Genomic DNA, 15711 nt, shown 5'->3' with positions numbered 1-15711 from the left:
GCGCCGCCACCAACGGTTGGACGAGCGTGTCGACCACACGGAAACGGAGCTAGAAGCGATCAACCAAAGGATAGCAAAGGTGGAAGCAACAACAGCGGACATGAACACCCGCATGGCTAACGTCGAACGCCTGCTCCAACAACTACTGACAAGAATTCCCGATCTCACCCACCAACAACAGCAGCAGCCGCAGCTGCCACTGCAGCCACAGCCACAGCCACAGCCGCCGCAACAGCAGCCGCCACAACAACACCAACAAACAACCGAAGCCACTCGCCCAACATGGCCGGAACAACGCTAGCGCGCGAGCTCGTGGTGTGGCAATGGAATGCAAATGGCCTGCGCGCAAAGAAGGCAGCTTTACAACAATACATCAAGAGTGTCGGCAGAAGACCGGACGTTATACTCGTACAGGAGACACACACAGAAGACCCCCCGAGCCTGCCGGGATACCGCTCCTACGCCAGCCCGCCCAGCGCAAGAACGGCCAGGAAAGGTGCGGGGCAGGGAGTCTGTACCCTGGTAAGGAAAGGGATCACCTACATAGAACACGGCTTACTACAGAACAGCACCATTGAGCACCTGGCAATCGAAGTCGTGACGGGTCGCAAGAGGAAAGAAAGCACCTACATAATTAATGTCTACAGTAATCCCAAACAGTTCCAGCAAAAGTTCAGGACACTCATGCATAAAACGAAGCAGCTGGCCGGGGACGACACCGCGCTCGTGTGCGGGGACTTCAACGCGCCGCACACGGCGTGGGGGTACCCGAAGACCACGGCTAAGGGCCGAAGCCTACACGACGAAGCCCTCGAAGCGGAATACCACTTGCTCAACGACCCGAACACCCACACGCGACACGGCACGTCGGTACAGCGAGACACGAACCCGGACCTCGCTTTCTGCAACAAAGCCACCGCCGGAGTCCGCTGGCGGAACACGGGCGAGACGCTCGGCAGCGACCACTGCGTCCTCGAGATTGCGGTGCCGCTGCACGGCCGACCCCCGGCCCCCCGCAAGCAGGCAACCACAGATTGGAACAAGTACAGAGCGGAGCTGGACGCCCTGACTGGACGGGTGGAAGACGACATCGATGAGTGGACGCGAGCCCTGAACGCGGCCGCGCGGGCAGCCACCACGGAAATCGAGGCGGACGAAGGGATCCCGCAGATAGACAGCCGCCTAGCGCACCTGCTGGAGGCGAGAAACTCGCTGAAAGCCCGATGGCGGAGGCAACGTCACAACAGAAGACTCCGCAAACGCATTGCACTATTAAACATCGAAATCGAGAAGCACAGCGCAGTGCTCTGCCGACAGCAGTGGCAGGCGGTCTGTCAAGAAGCGGACGGCCAAATCCACAAGAGCAGGACCTGGCACTTGCTTCGGCACCTTCTGGACGAGAGTAAAACGAAAGGGAGCCAACACCACATCCTCGCACGGACGATGCACAAGGCGAAGCAGGAGCTCGGCGAAGCCGAGGTCCGCCGGCGCATAGACGGCAAGTACCTCCCGTCCACCCCGTCGACCCCCCTCCCGAGTTACGCGGGCAAGACTAACGCCAAGCTCGACGCCGACATCGAGGAGTGGGAGGTTCGGGCAGTCATCCAAACGATAAACAGCAAGTCCGCCCCGGGGCCGGACGGGGTTTCCAACAAAGCGCTGCGTAACCTGAGCGATGCGGCAATAAGGACGCTGACGGGGTACTACAACAAGTGCTGGCGGACCGGCAAGCTCCCAGCCAGCTGGAAGGAGGCCAAAACGGTCCTGATCCCGAAGCCGGGTAAGGCACCGAGCATAGACAACTTGCGGCCCATATCCCTGACGTCCTGTGTGGGGAAGGTGCTGGAGCACGTCCTGCTAAACAGGTGGCAAGCATAACTCGAAGAGGAAGGCCTGTACCCGGACACCATGCTGGGCTTCCGGGCCAAGCTCAGCACTCAAGATGCGATGTTGCTGCTCAAACACGAAGTCCTCGACCGACCAGCCGGCTCCATGGACAACCGGGCGGTGCTCGGCCTAGACCTGAAAGGCGCGTTTGACAACGTCCGCCATTCAGCCATCCTCGACCAGGTCTCGCGCCTCAACATGGGGGAGAGGTCGTTCGCCTACATTCGCGACTTCCTCTCGGGCCGCACTGCAAAGATCGTGGCCGGAGACATGGAGCTGCCGAAGAAGAGTCTGGGAAGCACGGGAACGCCGCAGGGCGCCGTGATTTCGCCGACGCTGTTCAACATCGTAATGATCGGGGTTGCCCAGCGCCTCCAGGGCATCCCGAAGGTCGGACACACCATATACGCAGATGACATCACGCTGTGGGTGTCCGGCGGCAGTGACGGCGAGATTGAGGCGTCCCTGCAGGAAGCCATAGACGGGGTCGAAGACCAACTACAAGACACGGGCCTGACGTGCTGCCCGACCAAGTCGGAGCTGCTGATATTAACACCAAAGGGAAGAAGAAGAAGAAGCCACAAGAGAGGAGAAGAAGAAGAAGAGAAGCCGGGCATCAACCTAAAGACACGGGACGGGACCGCCATTCCGCGGGTGAAGACGCTTCGAGTCCTCGGACTGCACGTCGACGCTCACGGGCACAATGGCTTCACCGTTGCCAAGCTCGAATTGAAGGTCATGACGGCGATGCGATTAATCAAGAAAGTGGCGTCCAGACACGGAGGCATGAGAGAGGTCAACCTCCTTAAGCTGGTCCAGTCATTCGCCGTGAGCCACGTGGCATACGTTGCTGCCTTTCACAACTGGACGGTGGCGGAGCGCGGGAAAGTGGACGCTCTGCTGCGCAAAGCATACAAGACGGCGTTAGGCCTGTATACACACACTAGCACAGAGAGACTACTAGAACTGGGGGTACATAACACACTTAGCGAGATCGCGGAAGCGCAAAACACCGCACAGCTCACGCGGCTTACACTGACTAGAACCGGTAGGTCAATTCTCCGCAGAATAGGCTACCGATCGGGAACGCTGCGGGAAAACGAAGGCGGGAGCGGCGAGGGCGGCGGGGGCGGGAGCGGCGATTGCGGCGGCGGAGAGGAGCCGCGGCGGCCACTGCCGGTGCCGGCGCGGGCGCTGCCGCGCGGGCTGCTCGGCCTCATGCAGATACCGCCGCTACCGAAGCACATGGACCCAGAAGAGAACCGGGAGCGCCGCGCGGCCAGAGCGAGAGCCCTAACGGCCGTGCACGCGACGGACACTAATGCATACTACGTGGACGCGGCGGAATATCCGAACCGCCGGGGCACGTACGCTGTGGCCGTGATTGCAGCGACCTCCAGGAAGCTGTGCTCGGCGGGCAGCGTCAGAGCCCGGGACTCAACGCAAGCGGAGGAGCTGGCGATCGCGCTGGCCCTAGTGGACCCACGGTGCGCGACAGTGCTGTGCGACTCGCGAAGTGCAGTGCTGAACTACGCCAGAAACTCGGTGTCACAGTGCGCGATCAGGGTGTGCGGGGCCCTGCCCCGACGGACGCTACCGGTGGTCCTCAAATGGTTCCCGGCACACGTGGGACCAGTGGGGACCGGGACCAACCGCAACGAGGAGGCGGACCGCGCGGCGCGCGTGCTCACAAGTCACGGCAATGCCGCCGGCGCAGCCGCTGCTACCGCTACCGCACCCGCAATGGGGGCGGCGGCACGGGTGGCGGCTGCGGCCGCAGCGAGTCCGCCCCCTCCATCGAACGCGGAAGGCAACCAAGAAACGGATGAAGACGGGGATGACGAAGAGGAGACAACCCCACTTAGCTCCTACAGAGACGTGCTGGCATGGTACAGGGAGGGCAGACGAGCCTACCCGCCGCCACACCGGAACCTTACCAGAAGGGAAGGGGTGCTCGTGCGACAGCTTCAAACGCGAGCGATATGGACGCCCGTGTTCGCCAAGCACGTGTGCCCCGAACTATTTCCAACGGACACGTGTGCGCTGTGCGGTAGCGCTCGGGCGACCATGCAGCACATGCTGTGGGGTTGCCACCAATCACCACTAGCAGACGAGGACGACCCGCTACCACCGCGTGTGAAGCGCGCGGCGACCAGCGGAACTTACGAACACCAGAAGATGGCTGCGGAGCTCGCGCTTGCGGCCATCGAGCGCCAGCGGCCGGAATCGCTGCTACCCACCCCCCCACAGGGGGCTGGAGGGCGGCGACAGTAGGTGACCTAACGGTTCCACGCAGGCTCAATAAAGAAGTTGTATCTCTCTCTCTCTCTCTGGGAAGCGCAGACCGGAGAATGTGTGGACCCAATTCTTTAAGACGCGTACTCCAATAGGTACGAATTTCCAATTCACTCATATACAATCCAATTTAATCCAATCCTATCCAATCCAGTCTAATCCAATCCAGTCCAAGTTAATCTAATCCAATCCAATACAATCCAATGCTCCTCGCTCTTGCGCAGCACGGCCCTTCAGGGTACACGCAAAACTGCTCACCGTCGGCCAGTTTAGCTTACGCTACAATATTCCGGAACTGCGCCTTCATTGAGGTCAGCGGGTACCCATCCTCCACAAGGCCTGCCCCACAAGACCATCCGGCATTCTTTGCGTAGTCGCCCGTTCTCGACTCGTGATAATCCCGCTTGTTGGTATTTCGGGCAACGGACAGACACTTGCGTTAATTCAATGCTACGACAAGAGGCAGTGATGAGCATGTCATGATTCGCACTATAAATAACGCCCCAAACCACCATGTATGAAACGGCGCTGCTACTTTCGAGGCAAACATAAGCGCAATTTGCCTATACACAAATGCACAGGTTGGAACAAAAACAAGGTCGTTTAAGCGGTGTTATACCCGTTACCTATCGGAAGTAACGAGATGCCGTTACTGCTTATTTGGCCTTAAATGGAACAAAATACGTTACCCGATCCTTTTAAAAAAAAGAAGTAACTAAATACGTTACTCATTAGCGAAAATAGTAACTTGGTAAAAGTACCTCGTTCCATGTCATGCGTTACATAACACCCGGCGTCAAAATAAGCCGGGGCACGCGAGCGCATGGCAAAATGCATCGCCGCGACATCTGACGTTGCACATCTGGTGTCGAGACACCGATGTGCGCGTGCGCGTCCAACCACGCTCGCTAGCCTGTCTTTTCATTCGCTTTAAGCGGCAACGCTTGTCACATTCAGCGCTTGGCGCCAGCGGCCACTTTCTTTGGGTAACCCCTCTTGCTCGCACACGCTTCAGCGGCCGAGGGCGAGGGTGAAGATGCGTTGCTCGCTCTGCGCTGCTCTGACAAAGGATACATAGAAACGGGACTGCTATCTTAGTTTTAAATACTGCATTCTTTTTTACAGGAAAGCTGTCTATGGCTAGAATCCAGCAGATCGCCTCCGGTAATAGAGCAATGTAGACAAGAATGTAGACAAGATGTAGACAAGAACTGCGTCTTAGGCTGGGTTCAGAGTGTTGTCGCAATTGTCGTAATATCTTTAAGTAATGACGTCATTTGACGTCTCAGCCAACCGAACTGTGTAAAACGCCGTTTCGTTACGTCCATAGCGCACGATACGGCTAAACATTTAGACTGAACTGAACGATTTAGACTGAACATACCATTAAGCGAACGCACATCATTGTCGCGTGAACGCCCCCCTCACGTTTTCTCCAAGCGTCGAGCGCCTCCTGCGGGCACAGCATACTGTCCCTTCCCTTCCCCCACCGCACACTTTCGGAGAGCGCTGGCTGGGGCCACCACGGCGAACCTACTCCCCTCCCAATTTCGCGACATTCTTCTCCTTTGCTCGTCCACCTATACAAAGAAAGTAGAACAAGGCTTCCGAAGCCACACAAGCAACTAAGCAGACGGCAGCAGACGATATTGCGCCGCTTACAGGCAGGGTCGCTCGCACACCCGGCGCTTCTGCACAAAATGTACCCTGCAGAACACGACAACACATGTCCGTTCTGCCGGGGAGACGGCACTCTCGTGCACAATGTTGGGGAGTGCAAAAAACTCAAGACACCCCCGTACACCCTTCCCCCCTCCCCCAATTCCAACCCGCTCGAGCGATGGGAGACCTTACTGTCCAGCTCTGACCTCGCCATTCAGCAACAGCTGGTGGCTCGAGGAGAAGAATTACTGGACACATATGGGTCCCGCGAATAGAGAACCACCCCATTTGGTGCCTGCGCGCACCATTCTTTATTTGAAGCTCCGTTAAAGTTGTTCACTCACTCACTCCTCCTTTGCTTTCCTTCACTCGTCGGTCTTCCCATCGTTCGCTCGGTCACGACGACGCCGACGCGGCTGAGCCCAGAGAAGGGCGCCAAAAGGCTGTTCCTTAAAATGTCTTCCCAGCAATTCATTTGTGTTAAGAAGTGAAGCAGACATTAAGGGGATCGTTGCAAGCTTGATCTTTGTAAGATGGCTTTCCCACATCGCATGTTGAACAGTTAATCAAGTCAATCTTCGGAGGCAATACTATCACATAAAGTGGCTCTAACGCTTGTTTCATGTAAACCGAACCGAAACAAATTATGACAATTAGCCGCTAAGACGAACCTAACACAAAGCCGGGTTTTATATTTTTCAAAATTGCATGGTTCACAGTGAAATTGTAAATATTGTGTAAATCTCGTCCGCTGTCAGTACATATAGGATTCTACGGGAGGGAAACGGACAGCCCATGTTTGTCCACCGGAAGAAAACTCTAGTAAATCAAAAGTTCATTCAGTCAATTAACCAGGAACTATGCTGAATCGCAAATTACAAACAAACGTGTTTTGCTTCGTGCACCCCTTGGACCCAGTCAAAGTTCACGTTGAGGCTCGGCACCGCAGCTTTGATGGTCATCCTTCTTCACAGAGCGGAAGGGCACTGAATTTTTTGTAAATTTTTTGTCAAACCCAGGACCCCGCCGAACTCTTCTCCCGTTTCCCCTTTTTTAATGGTTTCAGAACGTGTGGAAGGTGAAGTCTCATCACACCTCCATAAAATAGATTATTTCTCCCTTCAGTTCGTATTCCGTTTGTGTGCTCATTCTTAGTTAACAACCAATTGCATGTTTTACGAAAAAAATATTAAAACTCGTTCCACCGATTGTGATTGATATCTACTGAAACAGCGCGGAACCGTAGTTACGACCGTTTTCTCCAATACATGGCAATCTCTCTCCGTAGATTGTGTTATAAAGACACCAAACTAATTCTACAACGTTTACAACTTCACTACCTAATTACGACAAGTAAACGAAACTAGGCATAGCGGTATAATCGACCTGTCAGCATAGTTTTATAGAACTTGTTTTTGGATACATTTAATATCACATGAGTTAAAGCCGTTTTCTGTAATCATACTCCCTCCGTAGATTTCCATGCTTCGCTGCGCAAAAGGCAGTGTCGGAAGGCCAGCTTACAAAGACCAAGCTTTCGCCGATCTTCATAAAGTCGGCTTTACCTGTAAACACAAACGCTTTGCTGGGAACTACGGAGGGAGCGTAAAACGATACAAGGACAGGCTGTAGTCAAGCCCAGCCCAAGAACAGCGGTCGCTTTTAGAAATACCGGAGTGGGAGAGCATATGTGGGACACGATTTTGTCACTGCGAGACGGACAAGATTAGTTATCTGTCATAGCAGGGCAGGGCGAGCAACGCATCTTCACTATCACCCTCGGCCGCTGAAGCGTGTACACGAGCAAGACATGTTGAGCAAAGAACGTGACCCCTGGTGCCAAGCTCTGAATGTGATCAGCGCTACCGTTTGAAGCGAAGTAAAAGACAGGCGAGCGAGCGTGGTTGGACGCGCAGGCGCACATCGATGTCTCGACCCCAGAAGTGCAACGTCAGATGTCGCGGCAATGCATTTTGCCACACGCTCACGTGCCCCGGCTTATTTTGACGCCGGGTGTACGTGTCTGCCTAGAACGGCCACTGCAGTAGCCACACGGCCAAAGCGCTATTTTAGGCCATTTTGTTGTCCATTGGCTCGATGTGCGGAGTAAAGTTCCTCCTGATGACCAGCGCACAGATAAAAAACACGGAAGAGAGCGGGGACGACGCAAGTGCTGCGTCCTCGACGCAGTAGCGACCCGGTCGTCTCCACGCTTGTCTCTTGTATGCTGAGGCCATCACGAGTACGCTGCTTTTTTTTTTTTTTTTTTTTTTTTTATTTACAGACAGTTGGAGAGAGGAGTAGAGGGGAAAGGGAACTCAGAGCGCAAGGCCGCCAGCAACTGGCGGGCTTCCAATCGCCAGTAGCTTCCGCATAGCCTCTCTTTCCCCTAATTCCAAGGCGCTTGCAGGTCGCGGGTGCTCGAGAGTAGTGCGGCGGGAAGAGAAAAGGGGGTGAAAGCACTATCCGCGGGCGCCGAACAAGCGAGTGCGTCGTTTCAGGCATCAACGCAACCGAGGCAGATAAACATCGATCGGCCGGCTGCATCTTGGATAGCGAACACAACAGGTACGCCAGCTAGCAACTGCGGCCGTTGCTGACCCATTCCCACAATACGCACAATTCTTACTCGTACCTTTGAGCGACAGCTGGGGTGTATTTGTCGAATTTTCATTGCTGTCCTCAGAGTGCAGTTTAACTTGTGCACCAAGATGGCAAGTTGTGAGGGCTGGTGTGTATTCAGATCGGGGAAAAAAAAGCGTGTTTCCTTCCCTTCCCACCGTTTTTTGTGCTGTTCTTTCCTATAAGAATTTATATTACAATTGTCCATTACCACTGTTTGATTCATCTGTAGCAGTGGGAAGGATTGATTGATTGATTGATTGATTGATTGATTGATTGATTGATTGATTGATTGATTGATTGATTGATTGATTGATTGATTGATTGATTGATTGATTGATTGATTGATTGATTGATTGATTGATTGATTGAATGTGGGGTTTAATACGCCGACAATACACAGGCGATGAGGCGCGCCGTAATGGAGGGCTCAGGGATAATTTTGACAACCTGGGGACCTTTAACGTGCGCCGAAATTTTCGCCTCCATCAGAATCTGTAGTACTCCTCCTACGCTAGTGTTTGCGCTATAGCAGCAGGGAAAATTAATACAACTTTGTAGTTGGGGACGCTATAATGTCGGTAATAGTACTCATCGAGTACTCGCCGCCACCGTCTTTTGTGAAATTCAATGGACGTGGGCATGACCTGCTTCCCGAGGTGCCAGAAAGCAACACTAATCGGCATCCAAGTTCCCATTTTCTATAGAATGAAGGCGGATATCCCAAATTCATCAGATCAGAAAGTTGGAAAAGATGGCTTGTTCTCTTTTTTTTTTCTCGGGGGAGCAAGATCGCAAGTTTGCAAACAGAGATCTTGATCAAGCACTTCCCACATCAAAATGGCACAGCTATGGACCCTTAACTATGCATTTGTTTTTGTTAGTGCCTGGTCGAGAAACTGGCACGCTGCTTTTGGTACGTTGTACGATGTTTCTGCGCAGAGGCCGCTGTAGAGCGCATATATCTTAGCAGACACGTCACCAGCTACCACAGTGACGTCACAGTGGTGTGCAGTCCACTTTTGCGCTGTCCTAGTCTTTCAAATATCGGTTTTTCATTGCTTTAGCTATACGAATGAATGCAGTTGGTGTGCCGGACTGACTTATTGACTGAGTGCTGACTCCGCATTACCAAGTGCAAGGCGGCTAGCCTTCGCTTTAAATCTACCAACTGCACTCATTGCCTAGCTCTCTATGGTTGATGGAGTCTTCCGAAAGTGGGACAATTTTTCGACACTTAAACCGTACGGGCATGACAGTAATTTCTATATGTTTTTAGGGATTCGTCGAAATTCCCATTTCGCAGTCACGCTGTTAGTTCGACATTTGTTTTGTTTTGTTTTGTTTTCGCAAAGTAACTATCCTACAGTTGTCTAAGCACTCATTTATTGATATTTTGCACCTCTCCAACCTACATAGGTGTAAAATGATTTACATTGTATTTTCAATAAGTACTCTCCACATTTTAGACCCGACAAATTATACAAAAGATCTTAGCTTTCGAGTTTACTAATTTAAGCAAATATAAAACAATATATACAGCCCGAAATATTATGCCCTAAATTGATTGAAATTAAAACTGCATTCATTTTTATAATTTCTGGAAACATCACAGATGAATAACACTCACTTTAAAACTGTTGCCCCTAACTCCTCCCTAACTCTCAAGCCCGTCAAGTTGTCGATTTGTTCTTGCCTCGAAGGGTTATTCATTCAGACATGTCTTAACAATTTCACGCTATTTCGTAACTTTCTCCTTTTTGCCCAGTCAGTGAGGTGACACCATTTTCACAAAAACCTTTCTGCCGCTAAAAACTGTATATGAATCATTGATTTCCACGTTTGAATTGTACTTACGCAAGAACAAACAAGGTCAGAATTCCTAAATCCTTACTTCCTAACAAGGGTAAAAAAAGACGAACGGGTTCTTACCAACTTCCCGATGTATCTTTGGCGTTCAAAATTTTTCAAATTTGTCTTTTTTTCGGTGCTAGAATGACGAACGAAAAATGACGCAGGAACTCCTTTGGAAATTTTCTAAAAATGCGAAAGATTCGCTAACAGTCACTTGGTGTTAGTCCTCATATGCTGTGCTGTTCACAATAAATTTGTCAGCTAGGAAGAAACCGACGGCTCGACAACGCTTGCATTCTTTGCGGAGTGCCCTACAGCGCCAATGCCGTAACGACCTGCATCTGGGCCAAAATCCTTAATTCACAAAGTTAACACGTTTAATTGTTTCAATAGTGCAAATAGAGATCATTTGTCAAAGAACATTTTCCAAATAGCAAAATAAAAACTAAGAAAATAAAAAAAATCGACGACATTTGCAGCTGAGATGCGCAGACTCAGGACACAGCGTAGATGGTGGTCTTCACTACCTCTGATTTGGCTTTTTTTCAGGTCTACCCGTCCAGTAAGCCAAGATGGTTAACAAGTGAAGCTTTCTAAATGCAAACAGAGCTAAATCAAGGTCCACAACCTACCCCCCAAAGTCCGAAATTCAACCTGCAAAAGTCTGAAACAAACTCTGCCACAGTCCAAAGCCGACGTCCGTGCTATGAAGCCAAAGAAAATACTGAACGCCCCGAATGCGGCTATTTGAGTACAGTGCCACGTGGAAAATTATGTAAAGATGTTTTAGACAGTCTGTTCACTGTCCCGCTATACAGAGGACTCTAGAGTGGAGTCCCAAGGCAGGATCTTCTGAAAATAGCTTGAGTATGCCTGTACAACCGGGGCTGAAGTCTTGTTTTTCAAACTTCATTCTGGGACGCTCACAGCGCAAACTTGGTTACAAGAAAACGGGTTAGATACACCATTGGGTACTGACTGCAAAATTTGTAAACAACCGGCATATGGCGAGCAGGCAGCGTTTGGCTCCATAGCGACGTGGAAGCCTTACCGGCCGCAGTTTCTTCAGGAGGGCGTCACTCAGTTCGTAGAGGGGCTGAGAGTCCAGCAGCCATCCCAGATTGGTTGGATTTTGTGGAGACGTTAACTACTATAAAGTGATGATAAAATGACAAAGATAAGTCAGACAGATGACTGGTAGGTTTGTGTCGGTGTGTTTTGGGCCACCTGGAGCGTGTGGTTATTTTTAATTTGTACATGTGTACTCAATACTGGCAATAAAAAAAATTGCAGTGGCTTAGCTCGACTATGCCAGGATATACGTCATCATAATCATCACCAGCCTATCTACGCCCACTGCAGAGCAAAGGCCTCTCCCATTAATCTCCAATTACCCCGGTCCTGTGCTAACTGCGACCAATTTATCCCCACAAACTTCTTGATCTCATCTGCCCATCCAACTTTCTGCCGCCCCCCGCAACGTTCGCCGTCTCTAGAAATCCACTCTGTTACGCTTAATGACCAGCGGTTATCTTGCCTTCGCAATACATGCCCTGCCCACGTCCATTTCTTCTTCTTAATTTCTACTAATATGTCCTTAACACGCGTTTGTTGCCTGACCCACTCCGCTCTCTTCTTGTCCCTTAATATTACACCTATCATTTTCCGTTACATTGCCCGCTGAGTCGTTCTCAATTTAAGTTTAACCCTTTCAGTGAGCCTCCAAGTTTCTGCCCCGTAGGTGAGTACCGGTAAGATGCAGCGGTCATACACTTTCTTCTTCAGGGACAATGCCCGTGTTTGTCTTTTTCTCGGCTTGCGTGTCGTTTCTTTGCTCTGTCACGTTTCTTTGCGCTGTTTTTTTTTGCCTTCACTCCCTCGGTTACGACGCCGTCGCTGTCGCCGCCGTGAAACCCCAGTAGCGGCTGCCAAAGGGCTTGCGCATCAAAAATATTCAAACGTATAATAAAATTGCGAGAGAGCGCCAATCACGCAACCGCTTGCATTTTTGCCCGAAAATGCATAATTCCCGAAGTTTGCACGTCTGATGGCAATATTAGTGTCAATGAATATTATTTGTAAATTAGAAATTTAGAATGATCATTCTAAATTTCTACGAATTTATTTTTATCAATTTTCGATTTACTACCCGTCCTTGGATGTTGTCCGACTGTAGCTTAATATTCTCCATGTACACAGCACATCACCCGAGGAGGCTCAGCGCTATAGGTGCGCGCTCGCAATAAATAAATAAAAAATAAATAAATAAATAAATAAATAAATAAATAAATAAACAAACAAACAAACAAACAAACAAACAAATAAATAAATAAATAAATAAATAAATAAATAAATAAATAAATAAATAAATAGCTACAAGCAATGTGAAAACCTCCGTTAAGTAAATAAGAAGAAAATTTCTTCCGTATAGACCACAATGCGCAGACAAAAATAAAAAGCAAGAAAAACAGAAAAAAAATTGTGAAAAGCATCAACAGTGTAACGCCTCCTGTTTGAACGGCAATGCATAACGGGCGAAGTTAACACACCTGGTAGCTTTAATAGTGTATTCTAGACGATTGGTGAAATATACAAAAATAACCAACCGAAGCGCAAAGTCGCCCAATATAGCACAACGCTAATGAGGAAACTCAATTTGGCTACTGATAACCGAAATGTGTTGATACAATACCAACAATAACGACGACCAGGTCAAGAATGTTCACGTACCAACATGGTACGATTCCCGGAATTTCCTTATAACATTTTCTTATTTGCTACCTCATTTTTGGTTTTTTGCTGGGTTTTGAAAATTTGCTTCCACAAAGAACTACAGTTGCACTGTTCTAACGATAAAATGCGCCAACTTCGCGTGTGCTAAAACAAGGCAATACACGGTTGGTGCTCTTGGGTACCCGGCAAGGAATGCTTACGCTTTAAAATTGTTTATTGTTGATATCAAATATTTTTGCCTTTGTGTAAAATGGAATACTACAAAGCATTCAATATGAGACCAGAGTTACCACCCCTTTCCAATAACTAAGCTCAAAGAGCCAAATTCATTTGATTTCAAATAAACAGCTGTAACTCGTCATTTTGCACGCAGCATGGATATCAAGCAGCCTCCGGTCCGAGTAGTTGTGGTGACAGGCTCAAGTGGGATGCTCGGGCATCATGTCGTGAGAGAACTGCACCTGGACTACCCGAGTGTGCAGGAAGTACGCCTCTTCGACACCAAACCGTACAAGAATGAAATGGGTCAGTGCAACACGTCCCTAACGCCACCCCCCTCTCCAGTTCGCGTTCTTGTGACACACGCAGTCTGCAAAGTGACCCTTATTCAACTGAGTGCAGTGAATACAGCACGTTTGGTTACAAGAACAGAGTTGTTCCGCCACAAGAAAATTTTGCGTTGAACCTAATGATAGAATCGTTCACTGAAAACTAAGCTGGCTATTTGAGTGTGTAGCTTGACTTCGCGATCGTTTCTACAGCAGAGGCAACTTGGGGCAGTATTCATAAGTTGCTTATGGTGCACCAGCCGCCCTTGTGGTACAAGATACAGTATATATAAGGCGCATAACTTCCTAAGCAAGCGAGCGCGTCCTACGGTCTCTGGACTTAACAGGTTAGAACGAAATGTGGAGTTAATCCCACAGGATAATCCTGCCTAACCTGCAGCCCCCCGTCGCTTCCGCAGCTAATATTACTTAGTAAGCTCTCCAGAGTGATATCTGACGGTATTATAAGCACTCCACTATATCGAGGTCCACCGGCGTTTTCTAGTAAAATTGTCGCGTCTGGCACTACGTTGCTCTAGATAAAGTAAAGCTCGACAACCCAACCTCTACATAATACTACATGAGATAACGCACACAAATAAATCATTTAAAACACCAAAACTAACCGAAGCCATAAAATTATAGTTCAATATAAAGATGGAAGAAAAACGAGGCAAAAGCCGGTCACGAACCACCGTGCTTGGGATCAAGAAGCTAAGACGGATCCTCTACACTACAACGACAAACTCCTTGGCGATGCTAGCCTTGTCCTAAATTCTCGAATGTCGTCGGGCGGCACTATACCTGCAGCGATCACCTAGACTGCAATCTAGGTGCAGGGCACTCTAGAGACTGCGTATTTAATATTAGTTCTCGCCCTTTTCACATCATCATAATCATGATTATCACCATCAATTAAGACCCTGACCACCCTCCCTTCCCCCCCGATTCTTAGGTGACTGCTGCAGAACGAAAGCACATCCCAAATGACTTCCCAAAACGTTTGTCCTATACAAGCAAGTTTATTGTTTCACTGCTAAGTCCTAATGGGTCGTTGTTCCACAACTTTGGCATGAAGTGCTTTAATAGCACCCAACTCACAGTGAACTTTCAATTGTATGCGCGTGTGGGCATACCACTTTTAGCCAGATCTGAAAACTGAATCGCACTATGGAGTATAGTTACTTAAGATCGAACCACCTACAGCTCATGGGTGCGCAAGCCGGAATCGCAAGCAGAACGGGAATTCCATTTTGTTTATTTAAACACAACTTCTATAAACTCGAACAACTGCAAAAGAAGGAAGGCTGATTCACCATAGTTTGAATGTGCCGAAAATAAAACCAGCCCCGGCAAAAATACTAGTCGTTGCTATGTAAACTTTGGGTCTGCTACCGTATAAAAAAATGGCCTTGTATCTGCTCCTGTCGTTGCAAATGTCGGCAAAAGTCGATAGTCGACTGGCGCCCCTGCCAAGTAAATGCCTCCCTTCTGTTTCCCACTCGCCTCTCACGTTGTTCCTCTCCCGTCAAGCTCCTCCCAAGATTTATATTTACCGCGTTCCCCTGCTCCAAGTCGGTGTCTCGATGTCAGCGCTGCCGTACGGTGGAGACCCGCGTAAATCGAGGCACCCTACTTCAACGTTTATACAACCACGTTGCCCTACTCCACGAGCGCTCCAGGTGGAACGTGGATCCTATCTAGTGGAAACGTTCTTTGCTGTTGCCGTTTCATTCCTTAAATGCCACCAGGAGCTATAGCAGCTCGGGAAACAGCAGGCGATGGTTTTCTGCCGTTGATGCAGTATTTCATTTGCTATCGCAAAAACCAAGCATCCATGATTTTTTAATAAAGGAACACTACAAATATCACTTATGCATTGATGTTCTTCCTTATGTTTCCGTAATGTCTTGTTCTTGTTCAACAATGTTGACAAATATGAACATTAACACCGGACCTAGACGTTTATATTTGGCTGTAAGTATATAAGACTATTGCGCGGATTTTGTTCACTTTGGCGGGGTGGCTCAATCGAGTCACAGACAGACAGACAGACAGACACACAGACAGACAGACAGACAGACAGACAGAGAGACAGACAGACAGACAG

At 49.5% G+C, this 15711-nt stretch overlaps 1 protein-coding gene across 3 annotated transcripts in view; it reads left to right on the top strand.

The window, feature by feature from the left end:
* Positions 1–15711, top strand: part of LOC144146071 (3 beta-hydroxysteroid dehydrogenase type 7-like) — a 59104-nt gene that overhangs the window by 19547 nt on the left and 23846 nt on the right. For 2 of the 3 annotated variants that reach the window (XM_077678000.1, XM_077678002.1), the window contains exon 2: positions 13427–13578. In XM_077678000.1, coding sequence (XP_077534126.1) covers positions 13427–13578 — 152 coding nt within the window. Of the gene's footprint in view, positions 1–8200; positions 8413–13426; positions 13579–15711 lie in introns of those variants that run through there. The other variant, XM_077678001.1, reaches the window with a different exon arrangement.

This window comes from Haemaphysalis longicornis, unplaced genomic scaffold (genome assembly GCF_048455015.1).
Source record: "Haemaphysalis longicornis isolate Haplotype H1 unplaced genomic scaffold, Haemaphysalis longicornis Haplotype H1 scaffold_7, whole genome shotgun sequence".
Lineage (NCBI taxonomy): Eukaryota > Metazoa > Arthropoda > Arachnida > Ixodida > Ixodidae > Haemaphysalis > Haemaphysalis longicornis.
The sequence above is the reverse complement of the archived record's forward strand: the minus strand, read 5'-3'. Positions and strand labels throughout refer to the sequence as shown.